Source organism: Chiloscyllium plagiosum, chromosome 11, assembly GCF_004010195.1.
Source record: "Chiloscyllium plagiosum isolate BGI_BamShark_2017 chromosome 11, ASM401019v2, whole genome shotgun sequence".
Classification (NCBI taxonomy): Eukaryota; Metazoa; Chordata; class Chondrichthyes; order Orectolobiformes; family Hemiscylliidae; genus Chiloscyllium; species Chiloscyllium plagiosum.
In genome coordinates, this window is record NC_057720.1 from 4,767,822 (window position 1) to 4,785,416 (window position 17,595).

The following is a 17,595-nucleotide window of genomic DNA, read 5'->3' on the forward strand; positions in this document are numbered from 1 at the left end:
CTCTCTGTGTACCCACTCTCTCTGTGTGCCCTCTCTGTGTACCCACACTCTCTCTCTGTGTGCCCTCTCTCTGTGTACCCACACTCTCTGTGTACCCACTCGCGCTCTGTGTACCCTCTGTGTACCCACTCTCTCTGTGTGCCCTCTCTGTGTACCCACTCTCTCTGTGTACCCACTCTCTGTGTACCCTCTCTGTGTACCCACTCTCTCTGTGTGCTCTCTCTGTGTACCCACTCTATCTGTGTGCCCACTCTTGTGTGTGCCCACTCTCTCTGTGTACCCACTCTCTCTGTGTGCCCTCTCTGTGTACACTTTCTGTGTGCCCTCTCTGTGTGCCCACTCTCTCTCTCTGTGTACCCACTCTCTGTGTGCCCACTCTCTCTCTCTGTACCCACTCTCTCTGTGTACCCACTCTCTCTCTCTCTGTGTACCCACTCTCTCTGTGTACCCACTCTCTCTGTGTACCCAGTCTCTCTCTGTGTATCCACTCTCTCTGTGTACCCAGTCTCTCTCTGTGTACCCGCTCTCTCTGTGTACCCAGTCTCTCTCTGTGTACCCACTCTCTCTCTGTGTACCCACTCTCTCTGTGTACCCACTCTCTCTCTGTGTACCCAGTCTGCTCTCTATATTCTCGCTGCTGCTCCTGGTGTAGACGGTGCGGGGCGCAGCAGTGACATTGATGTTATAGACACACACACAGACAGAAGAGAGAGAGAGAGAAACCGGAACAAGGCTGAGCCTCGGTGGAAGCTGCTCTCCACTCCCTGTGCTAGCTACCGCACTCGCTTTCGGCCCGAGCTGGTTGGCAGCGAGAGGCAGGAATGTCAGCTACAGCGAACCTGGGCACCACCAGGAAGATGGTCCAGCAACTGCGCTCCGAGCTGGCCATTAACAGGCTGAAGGTGAGAGAGAGGGAGAGAGCCCAGGGTCAGGGCAGGGCGTGGGGCTGACTCTCCAAACGCCATTCCTGGAGTATTCCCCGGCCCCGGGAGAAAGCAGGAAATGGGAGATTTTGAATGGGTGGGGAATAGAGGAGACCAAGTGTGGTTTCACAATTCATCCCCGAATCCTGCTCCTTCCCTCCCTCCTCACCCCAGGGTCCAACAGCTGTCTGTCTTCCCCCGATGAAGGGTTCCTGCCTGAAACGTCGATTTTCCTGCTCCTGGGATGCTGCCTGACCTGCTGTGCTTTTCCAGCACCACTCTAATCTAGACTCTGATTTCCAGCATCTGCAGTCCTCACTTTCGCCTATCTAACCCCCCCCCAGACATTGCCCCATTCCTGTTGGGAATGACTGCTTCATTCATGTCTGATTCCCATCTGAAAGGGATAATCCCCAGGGTGAGCCAATCCCTGTGAGTGAGTGTGAGAGTCAGGAGGCTGTCTGTCTGTGTGTGTGTGAGAGAGAGAGAGTCTGGAGTGTGTGTGTGTGTGTGTGTATGAGAGAGTGTGTGTGTCTGTGTGTTAGAGAAGAACTTTGTTTTTCACATTCATTTAACCTCAGTTTGTTATCTCTACTCGAAAGCCAGGTAAGAATTTAATGATTTTTTTCAATGAGGCCTATCCTCATCTCTTCATTTGAAATCCAGAGGTGTTCCACTCCCACTGGGAATTGAAGTTTATTCTCTATTTTTGGTGAGCTGCTTTGTCACATTTTTAGAAACAGCTCTTACGTGTCTTTCTTGGTCTGTGTAAATGACTTTCTGGGGTGTCTCTCATTCCAACATGCATCACCTCTTTTTGGCCCCACTGTCAAAGAGTTCAGTGCTCATTTCTTCTGTCATTTTTCATGCGAGGTTCACACTGTGTTTGAGAGGAATTTGGGCAGTTCCAGGTTTGAAGATTATACAAAAGCGCCTCTTTGCATTTTCTCTCGCCAAGCTGTGTCTCAGTTTATAAATAGAATATTCAGACACCAGGGAACAAAATAATCTTTTCTCCTCCCCTCCACCCTGTTCCTTTTCTTTGAAGGGAGATAGAAATTGGCTTTAAGAGCTTCCTTGAGCTGAGCAGTGCCCAAGGCTTTGTAAACTTCCTTGTCAGGGCTATGAGGAAGCGAATTTTGAATCATCTGGAAATAAATAATGTTATGGCATTTTAAATTGCAGATTAGATCAAATATTGAGTTAAACCTCAATGCAGGAAACGAAATTTGCTTGTTAGGAGCTATCACTAAATTCAACTGACTGCTGCTCGAAAGCTCCTTGTTTCTGTCAGATTCAGCAATTTTTCATTTGTTATTCTGTTCACTTTGTTTGTTTCTGAAATTGACACACTTGCTGTTAAGGCCTGAGCGTGAATATTGCCTCACAGACAGCCTGCAGGAATCTTACTGACTTGGATTGTGTAAAACATATGTTCTGTGGAAGTTCTTGTGAAACAGTGGTACTTTTTGTTATTTTAATTGTTTCTGGGTGCCTGTGTAATTCCTAAGTTTTGTAAACAGTTCCCATTGTCTATAGTTTAAATAGTATAACGTGACTGTGCTCTCGCATATCAGGATCAGCAACATATCACAAACTCATTTTGTATCTGTGTTTCTGCCTCAATTAAAGTTATGTGTTTCACAAGTTGGGAGAGTAAACTGAAATTCCCGTGTTGCAGGGTGCACTAAATTGCAACTCTTATTCTACAATGGGCGGCACGGTGGCTCAGTGGTTGGCACTGCTGTCTCACAGCACCAGGGTCCCAGGTTCAATCCCAGCCTCTGGTGACTGTCTGTGTGGAGTTTGCACATTCTCCCCGTGTCTGAATGGGTTTCCTCCGGGTGCTCCTGTTTCCTCCCATCGTCCAAAGATGTGCAGGTTAGGGTGGATTGGCCATGCTAAACTGCCCGTAGTGTAGGTGCATTATTCAGAGGGAGAATGGATCTGGGTGGGTTACTCTTCGGAGGGTCGGTGTGGACTTGTTGGGCCAAAGGGCCTGTTTCCACACTGTTGGGAATCTAATCTAATATGGTTTGCATCCCATTGCCAACACAGCACACTCTCCCCAAGTCCTGAAACCATCAGTGTGCATATTGTGTCATCTTGGTCTGAGAAGCTTTCATTATTCATTTGGAATGTAAATTTAATTTGTAAATTGATATTATTTGAAGGTAATCCTTTTTGTCATGTTAGCTCTTGGCTTGTTCAGTATATTCAGAAACAAAATGTGGAGGTGCTGGTGTTGGACTGGGATGGAACAAGTCAGAAGTCAGGTTCACCTGATGAAGGAGCAGCGTTCCCAAAGCTTGTGATTTCAAATTAACTTGTTGGGCTATAAACTGGTGTCATGTGACTTCTGACTTCAGAAACAAAAACAGAAATTGCTGGAAAAGCTCAGCAGGTCTGGCAGCACCTGTGAAGAGAAATCAGAGTTAATGTTTTGAGTCGAGTGACCCTTCCTCAGAACTGATTGTAGCTAGGAAAAGGATGTTTTTATGCAGAAGACAGAGTGGGGAAAGAACGTACAACATAAGGAGCAGGAGTAGGCCACCTGACCCTTTGAGCCCACTCCGCCATTCAATAAGATCATGGCTTATCTTTTTGTGGCCTCACCCACCTCTCACCTTAACCCTTAATTTCTTTACTTTTCAAAAAGATTATCTACTGAGCTTTAACAACATTCATGGGGAAGCCTCAAGTTCTCCACCTGGGTTGAGAATTCCACTGATTCACAATCCTCTGGATGAAATTCCTCAACTCGGTCCTAAATATGTCCCCTGGTTCTAGTTTCACCTGCCAGTGGAAACAATCTCCCTGCTTCTACCTTTTCAATTCCCTTCATAATTTCTTAAATTTCTATAAGATTCCCCCCTCATTCTACTAAATCCCAATGAATATAACCTCAATCTACTCAGTCTCTCCTCACAAACCAACCCCCTCAACTCCGGAATCAACCCAGTGACCCTCCTCTGCACCCCCTCCAGTGCCAGTACATCCTTTCTCAAGTAAGGAGACCAAAACTGCACTCAGTACTCTAGGTGTGGCCTCACCAGCACCTTGTACAGCTGCAACACAATCTCTCTGCTTTTAAACTCAATCCCTTTGGCAATGAAGGACAAACTTCCATTTGCTGCATTACCTGTTGTAGCTGCAGACCAACCTTCTGTGATTCATGCACAAGGACACCCAGGTCCCTCTGCACAGCAGCATGCTGCAACGTTTTACCATTCAAATAATAATCCTTTTTACTGTTATTCCTACTAAAATAGGTGACTTCACATTTATTAATATTGTATTCCATTTACCAGACTTTTGCCCACTCACTTAAACTGTCTATGTCCCTTTGGAAAGTTTCACAGTCCTCTGCACACTTTGCTGTATGATGGGGTAAAGGGGTATGGAGTAAACAATAAGTGGAGATAGAGCCGAAGGAGAGAGAAGAACAGTTGGATAGACAAAGGAGTGAATAAAGATCAGCCTGGGAGAATGAATGGTTGCTAATGGGGACTGCTAGTGACTAACAATGAGTTGTGTGTAATAGCAGACTGTGAGATAACAAGGCCTGGTGTGTGGGGGTTGGGGTAAGAAAATGGAAGAAGGCATATCCAGGGCCTGTACTTTTTAGAACCATGCTTCGTGTGATTAAATCCACAATAAAGCTCAAAAAAGCTGAGACCATAAGGAATAGGAACAGGAGTACGCAATCCGGCCCCTCGAGCCTGCTCCAATATTTGACAGGATTGTGGCTGATCCAACATTCCTCATTTCCAGCCTTTTTCCTGTAATCCTTAGTTCCCAGACTGTTCAGGAATCTTTTAAAATGTGAGTTTGATTTTGGATTGGGTAGTGGAGGAGAAAACAAGAACTGTCATGAGGGTGGCACGGTGGCACAGTGGTTAGCACTGCTGCCTCACAGCGCCAGAGACCCGGGTTCAATTCCCGCCTCAGGCGACTGTGTGGAGTTTGCACATTCTCCCCGTGTCTGCGTGGGTTTCCTCCGGGTGCTCCAGTTTCCTCCCACAGTCACAAAGATGTGCAAGTCAGGTGAATTGGCCAGGCTAAATTGCCCGTAGTGTTAGGTAAGGGGTAAATGTAGGGGTATGGGTGGGTTATGCTTCGGCGGGTCGGTGTGGACTTGTTGGGCCGAAGGGCCTGTTTCCACACTGTAATGTAATCTAATCTAATCTAAAAACGTCACAAGGTGTCTGTGGAAGAATTGGGGGCAATGTGGGTGAAAGGACATTGTCATCATTGCAAAGTGCAGTGGTTCAGCTTAGCTGTATTTTGAGAAGATTAATAAAGGTGGAGAAGGGGATGAGCTCCAAACTGTAAGGGCCAAGTTGGTCAAAGGTTCCCCACCAGCAATGCGGCCAAGTTGGTCAAAGGTTCCCCACCCGCAATGGGCTGCGAGGAGATGGGAATTCTGAGAAAGACAGAGTTGGTAGACTTGATATGAGGGGTGGAGGAAGTGGTAAATGAGGAGACAGTGACGTAGTGGTAATGTCACCAATAATCCAAATACCAGGCAAAGATTCTGGAGAAGTGGGTTCAAATCCTATCAGGAAAGATAGTGAAATTTGAAATAGATGAAACTCTGGAATAAAAAGCTGTCTCAGGGTGACCATGTCATTGTTGTCAGTTGTTGTTAAAACCCATGGAATTCTCTATTGTCCTTCATGGAAGGACATCTGACAAAACCTACTCTGTCTGGCCTCCATGTGATACCAGACCCACAGCAACAACTCAGTCCTCTCTGAGGGTGGGCAGTAAATGCTGTACCAAACGTACATCTGTGGTCAGCAAGGTTTTGGAAAGAATTTTGAGGGATAGGATTTATGACTATTTGGAAAAGCATAGTGTGATTAAAGGCAGTCAGCATGGCTTTGTGAGTGGCAGGTCATGCCTCACTAATCTTATTGAGTTCTTTGAGGAGGTGACAAGACAGGTCGATGAAGATCAAGCAGTGGATGTGGTGTATATGGACTTGATTTCTGATGAAGGGCTTTTGCCCGAAACGTCGATTTTCTTGCTCCTTGGATGCTGTCTGAACTGCTGTGTTTTTCCAGCACCACTCTAATCCTGTATATGGACTTCAGCAAGGCATTTAATAGGTTCCCTGTGGTAGGCTCATTCATAAAGTCAGGAGGTATGGGATACAGGGAGATTTGGCTATCTGGATTCGGAATTGGTTGGCTGACAGAAGACAGAGAGTAGTTGTAGATGGAACGTATTCTGCCTGGAGGACAGTGATGAGTGAGGTCCCGCAGGGCTTTGTTCTTGGGTCTCTGCTGTTTGTAGTTTTTATAAATGACTTGGATGGGTTGAGGGATGGGTTAGTAAATTTGCTGATGACACAAAGGTTGGGGTGCCGTTGATAGTATCAAGGGCTATTGCAGGATGCAGTGCAACACAGACAGGATGCAGAGCTGGGCTGAGAAATGGCAGATGGAGTTCAACCTGGATAAATGCGAAGTGATGCATTTTGGAAGGTGGAACTTGAATGCTGAATATAGGATTAAAGACAGGATTCTTGGCAGTGTGGAGGAACAGAGGGATCTTGGTGTTCAAGTGCATACATCCCTCAAAGTTGCCACCCAAGTGGATAGGGTTATTAAGAAAGCAGATGGTGTTTTGACTTTCAATTACAGGGGGATCGAGTTTAAGAACCGTGAGATTTTGCTGCAACTCTACAAGTCCCTGGTGAGACCACACTTGGACTATTGTGTCCAGTTCTGGTTGCCCTACTATAGGAAAAATATAGAGGCTTTGGAGAGGGTGCAAAGAAGGTTTACCAGGATGCTGCCTGGACTAGAGGGCTTGTCTTACAAAGGGAGTTTGACTAAACTCAGACTTTCCTCTCTGGAGGGAAGGAGGAAAAGAGGTGACCTGATTGAGGTGTACAAGGCAATGAGAGGAATGGATAGAGTCGATAGCCAGAGACTTTTCCCCAGGGCAGGATTGACTGGCATGACGGGTCATAGTTTGAAGATATTAGGAGGAAAGTATAAAGGAGACGTCAGAGGAAGGTTCTTTACGCAGAATTGTGAATGCATGGAATGCGTTGCCAGCTGTGGTAGTGGAAGCAGAGTCATTGGGGACATTTAAGTGACTGCTGGACATGCACATGGAGAGCAGTGAATTTAGGGGCGTGTAGGTTAGGTTATTTTTAGATTAGGAATAATCCTCAGCACAACATCATGGGCCGAAGGGCCTGTTCTGTGCTGTATTTTTCTATGTTCAAAAGTTTACAAACTAGTTTTCTGTTTGGTGCTTTATTGTTTTGGGTTTGCTGTCATGTATTCGTGCTCCAACTTACAGAACACTGAGAGGCCTGGAAAAAAGTGGACACGGGGATGATGTTTCCACTAGTAGGAGAGACTAGGACCCGAGAGCACAGCCTCTGAGTGAAGGGGGTGACCCTTTGGAACTGAGATGAGGAGGAATTTCTTCAGCCAGAGGATGGGGAGTCTGTAGAAGTCATTGCCGCAGTGGGCTGTGGAGGCCAAGTCATTGAATGTTTTCAGACAAAGCTAGTTATGTTCTTGATTAGTATACAATACAATCCAACACAGGAACATGCCCTTCAGTCCACCAAGTCTGCGCCTGATTGTTATTTAGATCTTTACTTATTGACCATACAAGCTTTCTCCCATCCATGTGTCTGTCAAAGATATCTCTTAAACATTGCTAATGTGCCCGCTATCACCACCTCCACTGGCAGTCTGTTCCATGCACCCACCACCCTCCAGGTGCAAGATTTTTCCTGCATTTCTCCCCAAAACATTCCTCCTCTCACCTTGAACCTGTGCCCTTTTGTAGTTGGCCTTTCCACCCTGGGAAAAAGCCTCTGACTATCCACCCTATCTATGCCTCTCATAATTTTGTCGGTCTCTATCTCAGCCTCCATCTTTCCAGTGAAAACAATCAGAGTTTATCCAACCTCCTCGTTACTAAAATTCTCCAGTCAAAACAACATTCTGGTAAACCCTCTGTGCGCCCTCTCCAAAACATCTACATCCTTCTGGTAGTATGGCGACCAGAACAGGATCAGTATTCCAAATGTGGCCTAACTAAAGTTTTCTACAGCTGTAACCCATGGGCCTGTACGTCTAGATCCCTCTGTATGTCAATGCTCCTAAGGGTTCTACCGTTTATTGTGTTAAAAATCACACAACACCAGGTTATAGTCCAACAGGTTTAATTGGAAGCACACTAGCTTTCGGAGGGACGCTCCTTCATCAGGTGATTGTGGAGGAGCGTGGCTCCGAAAGCTAGTGTGCTTCCAATTAAACCTGTTGGACTATAACCTGGTGTTGTGTGATTTTTAACTTTGTACACCCCAGTCCAACACTGGCATCTCCGAATCATGACCATTTATTGTGTAAGCCACATCTGAATTTGATCTTGCAAATGCATCATCTTGCATTAGTCCAGATTAAACTCCCTCTGCCATTTTTCTGGCAAAATCAGTAATATATCTATATCCCACTGTATCCTTTGACAATCCTCCTCACTATCTGCAAATCTGCCAGTTTCAGTGTCATCTGCAAACTTACTAATCAGAGCACCTACGTTATCCTGCAGATTAGTAAGGGGATCAAGGGTGATGGGAGAAGGCAGGAGAATGGGACTGAGAAAGATATCAGCCATGATCAAATGGCAGAACACACTTGATGGGCTGAATGGCCTTATTCTGTTCCTATATCTATATCTCGGAGGTAGCTTTAATTTCAATTTAAACGGGTAGAGGGAGCTTGGCTCTGTATGCACTCTGCGCTGTCCCTATCCTGGGAGTTTTTCATTTGACGGGGACAGTGTAGTGGTAGTTTTACTTTCTGTTTAAAATGGTAGAGGGAGTTTTAACTTTTGGTTTAAAAGAGCAGAGCGTGGGTGTCCATGCAGGGAACCGAGAACTCAGACAACACCATCGTCTACATTGTGTCTTTAATGAACTAATCCCCCACCCCCAGAACAAATTCTGAGACAGAAAGAGAGAGAACAAGGACTTGAGGAAAGCGATTAGTTTAAAGTAGGAGATGGAGCGATTTGAAGAGGAAATGGCAGATGTTAGGCTCAAACAGCTGAAGGCATGACCCTTCATTAATATCGAGGAGAAGAGCAGAGAGGTCTTGGTGTAATGAGACTGAATATGACAGGAAGGGGCGAGGCCAGGTAGGGATTCGATAACAAACATGAGAATGCTCAAATGGAGGAAATGTGCAACTGAGGGACGATGTAGGTCAGTGAGCACAGGGGAGAAAGGGCTTTGGCCATGTTAGCCATGATGTGGAGGTGCTGGTGTTGGACTGGGGGTGGACAAGGTTAGATGTCACATGATACCAGGTTATAGTCCGATGACCTGCCCTTTGTACACCATCTGCATTTCTGTCCAGGAACTGGCAGAGAGTAAACTGACTGTCACCACCTCTATAAAAACCAGCTGATCTCGTCCCTTGTTCCGCCTTGCTCCTTCCGAAACCCGGAATTTGAAATCACAAGCTTTCAGAGCGCCACCCCTTCATCAATTCACCTGTCGAAGGAGCAGCCCTCTGAAAGCTTGTGATTTCAAATAAACCTGTTGGACTGTAACCTGGTCATAGATTCCCTACAGTGTGGAAACAGGCCCTTCGGCTCAACAAGTCCACACTGACGCTCCGAAGAGTAACCCACCCAGACCTATTCCCCTACCCTATTACTCTACATTTCTCCTGACTAATCTACCTAGCCTGCACATCGCTGAACACTATGGGCAATTTCCCATGGCCAGTTCCCCTGACCTGCACATCTTTGGACTGTGGGAGGAAACCCACGCAGACACGGGGAGAATGTACAAATTCCACACAGACAGTTACCCGATGCTGGAATCGAACCCTGGTCCCTGGTGCTGTGAGGCAGCAGTGTAACCACTTGGTCACTGTGCTTGCCCTTGGTGCCATGTGACTTCTAACCTTGGGCATGTTAGGTCGCGGCAGGAGTATTTTGGCTGATGCCCATTTCACAGAGGGTAGAATATGGCAGAGTGTGTTAGAATGGTCAAACTGGGAGGTAGAAAAGGCACAATTCCGGGTTTCAGAAGGAGCAAGGCGGAACAAGGGACGAGATCAGCTGGTTTTTATAGAGGTGGTGATAGTCAGTTTTGGTGAGGTAGGACATCTGGTCGGTTTACTCTCTGCCAGTTCCTGGACAGAAATGCAGTTGGCGTATAAAGGGCAGGGTGGGTGATGCTGTTGGAAATGAATGACTTCACTCGCAGCAAGCTGAAATTGTAAAAGTGTCGCCTGCCCCAGGATTGGTCAGGTAGCTTTCTGATTTGCAGGCAGTGCAGGAGTGGCAGGAGTTGGTGGGACTGTGTTGAGTCCTCACCAACTTCCATGTGGATTTTGTGTCTTTGGATGACATTTGGATGATATCAGAGGCTGTCAGTCAAGATGAGAAGGTGTTGCAGGTGATTTTTTGATGACAATTAAATGCAGTAATTGTCAGGTGCAGCAAGCTCCACCAAGTTATTACAATATGGAATAAACCTGACAGCACCCAACTAGGCCATGAACTGGTATGGGTTTTAATGGTCTGATAATACTGAGGTGATATAACACACTTCTCTCAGTTCATCACCAAGGGCAGCTCTCAATCCTTGCTGCATCACTGCCACCACCTGCTGCCTTGTGACTGACAGCTGCTTTCAGAAGTTACTCGAAACTGAGAGCCTTAGTAATTTAATTGAGAGCAGTTGTAGGCCATTCGGTCCTTCACACTGCCCAGCCATTCAGTCTGATCATGACTCATTCTCTGTCTCAGTGCAATATTCCCACTTTCTCTCCTTACCTGTTCATGCCTTTAAAATCTGAAAGTTTTATCTATCTATCTTCAACACATTCAGTGACTTGTGTGATAGAGACTTCCACAGGTTCATTAACCTTTGAATGAAGAAATGGTTTCTTGGTCTGAAATGGTCTACTCCATAACCTGAGACTGTGTCCCTGAACCTAGATTCCTCTGGCAGGGAAAACATCCTTCCTCTATCTAGACTGTCCATCCTGCTAGAATTTAGTTTATTTCCATCTTCTTCTAATGTAAACTGGCTATTTGAATCCCTTACAGATAAAATAATTTGCTTAAAAAATTTTGGAAGCAGCATAAGCTATGATGACAGTAAAACTGCTAATTGTCTTCCAAAGAACATCAATTGAAATAATGTTCAATTGGCAACTTTGACCTGTGTAATGTGATTAAGCTGATGCCTTCTGTTCCACTCTCACCTCCAGCTTTATGATTAAGCATGATCTTAATATCGTCTATAGCTTTTCTATGAAGTCTCATTTAAGGAGATATAGATGATAGTATAAAGTTTCTAAAGTTCTCTCTGGATTCCCGATCTGGCCTCCTCCAATGTTCTAATTTCCCATCTCAATTCTCATTATGCTTGGGGTAGGACTTGGCAAAGGAGAAAGTGAGGACTGCAGACGTTGGAGATCTGAGTCAAAAAGTGTGGTGCTGGAAAAGCACAGCCGGTCAGGCAGCATCCGAGGAGCAGGAGAGTCGATGTTTCAAGCTCTTACTGATGAAGAGCTTATGTTCGAAACGTCAACCCTCCTGCTCCTCGGATGCTGCCTGACCGGCTGTGCTTTTCCAGCACCACACTTTTTGACGCCCCCCCCCCCAAGACTTAGAGTCATACAGCATAGAAACAGACTGTTGGTCCAATCAGTCCATGCCGAACATAATCCCAAACTACACTAGTCCTACCTGTCTGCTCCAGGCCCATATCCCTTCAAATCTTTCCTATTCTGGTACTTATCCAAATGTCTTTTAAACGTTGTAATTATACCCATATTCACCACTTCCTCAGGAAGTTCATTCCACATCTGAACCACACATGTGTAACAAAACAAATTTGCCCCATATGTCTTTTTTTAAATGTGTTACTGGATCTTTCCATCTTGGAATCGTTATGACACAGACAAGAAAACTTGAAATCATAACCATTTGTACGACAGGAGAAAGGTGTGCTGATTGGTTAGTGTGAGAGACAGCTTGCCCATAAATCAACACATTCTTTTCCTGTTTTGTAAACCGTTGTAAACTTTTTAAACTTGGATTTTTGTACTTAAGAGTCATAGTGTTGTACAGCACGAAACAGACCATTTGGTCCAACTCATCCATGCCAACTAGAAATCCTAAATTAATCTAGTCCTATTTGGCACGTATCCCTCTAAACCCTGATGAAGGGCTCTGGCCTGAAATGTCAATTTTTCCTGCTTCTCGGATGCTGCCTGACCTGCTGTGCTTTTCCAGCACCACACTCCCAACTCTGATCTCCAGCATCTGCAGTTCCCACTGTCTCCCTCCTACTGCTGATGAGTGTGAAATAAAACATTCAAATTAGGCAGCATTCAACTTCTGGACTGCAAAGGGACTGTTTTTTTAATTTTGTAACTCTTTCTTCAGCTGTTCCCGATTTCCCTTTTCCTTCCTCAAATAATCGTCATACTTTTGATCCCCAATCTAATTTGCATTATTTTCTTTGGTCTATTGGAACTATGTTACTTTCCTCCCTTTCCCTGCCCATTGGTTTGGAGGGCAATGTATCGCTATTTCCACTAGCCTATGACTTTTATTTAATTTTGCTGAAATGTGCAGCTCACACCATGATCGGAAATAAAGGAACAGGAATAGGCCATTCGGTCCATCGAGTCTGCCCTACTATTCGGTCAAACACCTCAATATCATTTGCCCAGATTTTCTTTGGAACCCAATATGCCACTGGATTCGGAAGTCTATCCACCTTTACTGTACGTGTATCAACTTTACTTTTCTACTCCCTCTGGGGTAACAAATTCCTAAGATTCACAATTCTTGAAGTCAAACCTTTTCCCCTATCTCGGCCCTAAATGACACCCCCTTTAAACAGTATCCTGTGGATCTAAACCCCCATCCCCACCAAGCAAGGGAAACATTGTCTGCCTCTACCCTGACTAACTCTTTAAGTATTTTGTAAGATTTCAATGAGATCACCTCTCACTCTGAGAAACTCTGGTGAGTACAGGCTCACTTTGTCTTATCATGCTTCACGGGTCAGTCCTGTCAGCCTGGGAGCAAATCTGGTGAACCTTTGCTGTGCTCTCTCTGTGGCAATAATGTGCTTCCTGAAATAAGGAGATCAAAACTGTACAGAGTACTCCAGCTCTGGTCTAACCAAGTTCCGATACAATTGAAGCAAGCTTTCATTCCTCCTCTACTCAAATCCTTTTGTGATAAAGGCAAACGTTCTATTAGCTTGCTACACCTACATAAAGTCATAGAGATGTTCAGCACAGAATCAGACTCTTCAGTCCAACTCAGTCATACTGACCAGATATCCTAAATTAATCTAGCCCCATTTTCCAGCACTTGGCCCATATCCCTCTAAACCCTTCCTATTCATATACCCATCCAGATACCTTTTAAATGTTGCAATTGTACCAGCCTGCATCACTTCCTCTGGCAACTCATTCTATACACGTACCACCCTCTGCGTGAAAAGGTCGCCCCTTAGGTCCCTTTTATATCTTTCCTCTCTCTCCCTAAACCTATGCCCTCTAGTTCTGGACTCCCCCACCCCAGGAAAAAGATCTTGTCTATTTATCCTACCCATGCCCCTCATGATTTTATAAATCTCTATAAGGTGATCTCTAGCCTCCGGTGCTCCAGGGAAAACAGCCCCAGCCTGTTCAGCCTCTCCCTGTAGCTCAAATCCTCCAATCCTGGCAACATCTTTGTAATTTTTTTCTGATCCCTTTCAAGTTTCACAACACATTTTTGATAGGAGGGAGACCAGAATTGCACGCAATATTCCAACAGTGGCCTAACCAATGCCCTGTACAACTGCAACATGACCTCCCAACTCCTGTACTCAATACAGTGGCCAACAAAGTGTTAGCCTTCAGTGAATTATAGACCAGGAAACCTACCTTTTATGAGAAGAAGTGCAGGAAATCCCTAAGGCTCTTTGTACAAAACAGTCCAACCCACGACCACGTCCATCTGGGAGGACAAGGGCAGCAGGTTCATGGGAACATCACCGTCTCTAAATTTCCCTCCAAGCCATTCACCATCTTCACTTGGAAATATATTGCGTCCCTTCATTGTTGCTGGGTCAAAATCCTGGAATTCTCTCCCTAAGGCCACTGTGGGTGTCCCTACAACAAAAGATCTGCAGCAGTTCCAGAAGGCAGCTCACCACCACTTTATCTAGAGTTTTTGTAAATGGTTGACAAAGGCTGGCTCAGCCACTGATGCCCACAACCCAAGAGTGAATAAAATACACTCAGGCCCCTTTGCACACTTACATTTTTTTCTACTCTCTATCCATTTAAGAAGTACATTGCACATCTGGTCGTCTTACCAAATTGGACAACCTCTAATTTTACCTCTAATTGAATTCGTTTCCTACTAAAACCTGTAGCTGATCCAGTACAGCTATGTAAGAATGACATCACTGGTGCTGAAGCCCTATCGTTCTGTACTTGTCTGGTTTGTTTTAAACGGAGGCATCATCTGACCTTTCGAACAGATATGGCTTATACTTCTCCCTCAAACAACGCTCAAAACAAATGATCGGGGCTTTTGTGATGCAGTGGTAGTGTCCCTGATTCTGAGCCAGGAAACACAGCTTCAAGTCCCACTTGCTTCAGATGTGCATAATAATATCCCTAAACAGGTTAATTAAAAACAAAGTAAATGATCTAGTCCATTTGTTTGTAGGACTTTATTGCATGTAAATTGGCAGTGAAAATGGTGATTTGTAATTGGGTACTACTCAGTTTGCGGAATTTCTGCTAGAATTCAATTGTATCTTACACAAGCGAAACAGCCATTTAACCCAAATATCTGTGCCTGTCTCATGCTCTACACAGACATTAGTCCCATCTTTCCATGTCGTTTCTAATAATAATAATTTCACTATCATGTGTTAATCATGTGTCACAATACTGTTTCTGTTACGAGGTTACTGTGTCCTTGAGTTTTTTTTTCAGAGAAGGGGTAATTGGCCACGCTCCAAGATGGAATGGTTCATGAGGGCTTTCTGTTTACCCTAACAGATAATACCTCCAGCTTAAGACTTAAATGTCTTATATAAAAGCAAAATCAAAGGGGAGCGGCCAGCTAGCTACGCAGCTAGCCTTCATTTGAGGTTAGGGATTTTCTCAGTTCAGAACTTTAGTTCAGTTACAGCAGGGGATGTGCGAAACCTGTTGGACTTCTCTCTGTCCTTGCAAACTGTAAGCCTTTGTTTGATTTTACCTTTTGTGTTAAAAGGTACGTGAATTTGGATGGTTGAAAGTATTTTCAAAGCAGCATCATTATGTTGGGTTTGGATAGGATTAGTTATCCGATATTCTGTTTTCTGTTCTTTGTGTTTCCTCCCGTAATTTTGTAAATAAATTCTGTTTGTTTAAAACTCGGCAGTTGACCCAGCTAATTTACACCAGAATATCCATAACTAGCTAAGCAAATAGCAAAGTTACGGTCTGCGCTAACTGCTTAAAAACGTTTTGAGGAGTCTGGCCTAATGCAACACACATGCTTCCTCCGAAATGCATCAATGCTTTTTGGTCTGGAAGGATATTCTTGCGTTGGAGACTGTCCTGCAAAGATTCACTAAATTACTCTGGGTATAGGGAAATGGGCAGTAGGTCTCCCATAATAAGAAGTTCAGTAAACTGGACAGATATTCTCTAGGGTTTAGATGATTGAGAGGTGATCTCGTCAAAATAAGTCAGATTCTGAAGGGGTTTCACAGGGTCGATGCTGAGAGATTATTTCTGCTGGTTAAGGTACTGACAACACTGGGGCAGAATCCCAGAATAAGGGCCGATCATTTAGGACAGATATGAGAAATATTTTCACTCAAAGAGGAGTGGATTTTTTGAAATTCTTTCCACCAGAGGATTGTAGATAGTCTGTCACTGAATATATTTAAGGCTGCAATAGATTTTATTTTGTTTTGGTGACCTGGGGAATCAAAAGGAGACAAAGAGCGAGTGGGAAAGCAGAGTTGAAACTCGAGATCAACCATGGTCATAGTGAATAACTGAGCAGGCTCCATGAGGTATGAGTGTCATGTGGTCAGCATTGAGAAGGTGGAATGGGCCAATGTAGTATGAGCTGAGTCAGAAGGGTCTTTCACATGAAGTTGTTTCAGAATATTCCTGTAAAAAGCAAAGATGGACCATTCAAATCCAGGATGCTCTACATGCCTAAGGAAATGTTGGATAAAGTGACAGAGAAAAAGGTGTTTTTATGACAAGCAAACGTTTAGGATACAGTAGGAAGAAAAACATAGGCAGAATCTGAATGCGGCAGGAAACTAAAAAAATCATTTTACAAGAAAGAAAGGGAGAACTAATTTAAAAGTTGGAGTGTACCATAATATTTTTATGGGTTACTAACATATTTCACAGAGAGATCAGGGAATCTTCAGCTGGTAACAGTGTGAGTGCCAAAGAGCGCGAGTGGGGTTGAAGATGAGGGAGTGGAGATATCAGATAGAACAAAGACAAAGCAGCTGGATAGGAGTTAACTTCACTTAAATGATGCAGTACCAGGTCCATGTGGATTGAATCCTTGGTTGCTAAGGGCTAGGGGGTTGGAAATAACAGTACTTCTTGAATAAATTTCTCCTTGTGTCAGTCCTAAATGGCCTTTCCTGTATTCTTAATGTTCCTTAAATGCTGTGCTAAGGGACTCATTGCACAGCTCTTTAGAGTTGGTGCAAGCAGCTGGCCTGAGGAGGTGGTCCCATCACCTTCCAAATTCGACAATTAGGAGGAGTATTTGGTGTGACTTGGCGTGAATCATAGCCTGTACTCACCCTATAATTGGGAGCAGGTCTTTGTCCTCTCTGATCCTTTCAAATCTTCCCCTACACTCCCGCCTCTCCCAGTGACTCAGAAAATGCCGACTCTGGCACAGGCACTGCTGGCGTTTACCTCTCTCTGTTTGCAGATATAAAATGATTCTTTTGTTCTTATGCTGGATCTTTAATGACTAATTCCTATGAGCCGCTCTTCAGTGTCTTGGGTGGTAAGTCAGAACTACTTAAGAATGAAGATAGAATAGAATCCTTACAGTGCAGAAAGAGGCCACTCAGCCCATTGGGTCTGCACCAACACACCAAAAAGCATCCCACTCTAACCTGGAGCATTGACCATGTCTAATCCACCTAACCTGCACATCCCTGGACACTACAGGGAAATTTAGCATGCGCAATCTGCTCATAGAACATAGAAGAATACAGCGCAGTACAGGCCCTTTGGCCCTCGATGTTGCGCCGATCCAAACCCACCTAACCTATACTAACCCACTATCCTCCATATACCTATCCAATGCCCGCTTAAATGCCCATAAAGAGGGAGAGTCCACCACTGCTACTGGCAGGGCATTCCATGAACTGACGACTCGCTGAGTGAAGAACCTACCCATAACTTCAGTCCTATATCTACCCCCCCCACCTTAATTTATAGCTATGCCCTCTTGTAATACCCGACTCCATACGCGGGAAAAGGTTCACACTGTCAACCCTATCTAACCCCCTAATCATCTTGTACACCTCAATCAAGTCACCCCTAAACCTTCTTTTCTCTAATGAAAACAGCCCCAAGTGCCTCAGTCTTTCCTCATACGATCT

General features: G+C 44.7%; 1 protein-coding gene across 1 annotated transcript in view; it reads left to right on the top strand.

Annotated features, from left to right (window-relative positions):
• The first annotated feature begins 705 nt into the window (after nt 1-705).
• Nucleotides 706-17,595, top strand: part of LOC122554112 (guanine nucleotide-binding protein G(I)/G(S)/G(O) subunit gamma-5-like) — a 27,316-nt gene continuing 10,426 nt past the window's right edge. The window contains exon 1 of the mRNA XM_043698612.1: nt 706-902. Within this exon, the coding sequence (XP_043554547.1) occupies nt 822-902 (81 nt within the window). The 5' untranslated portion in view covers nt 706-821. The remainder of the gene's footprint in view (nt 903-17,595) is intronic.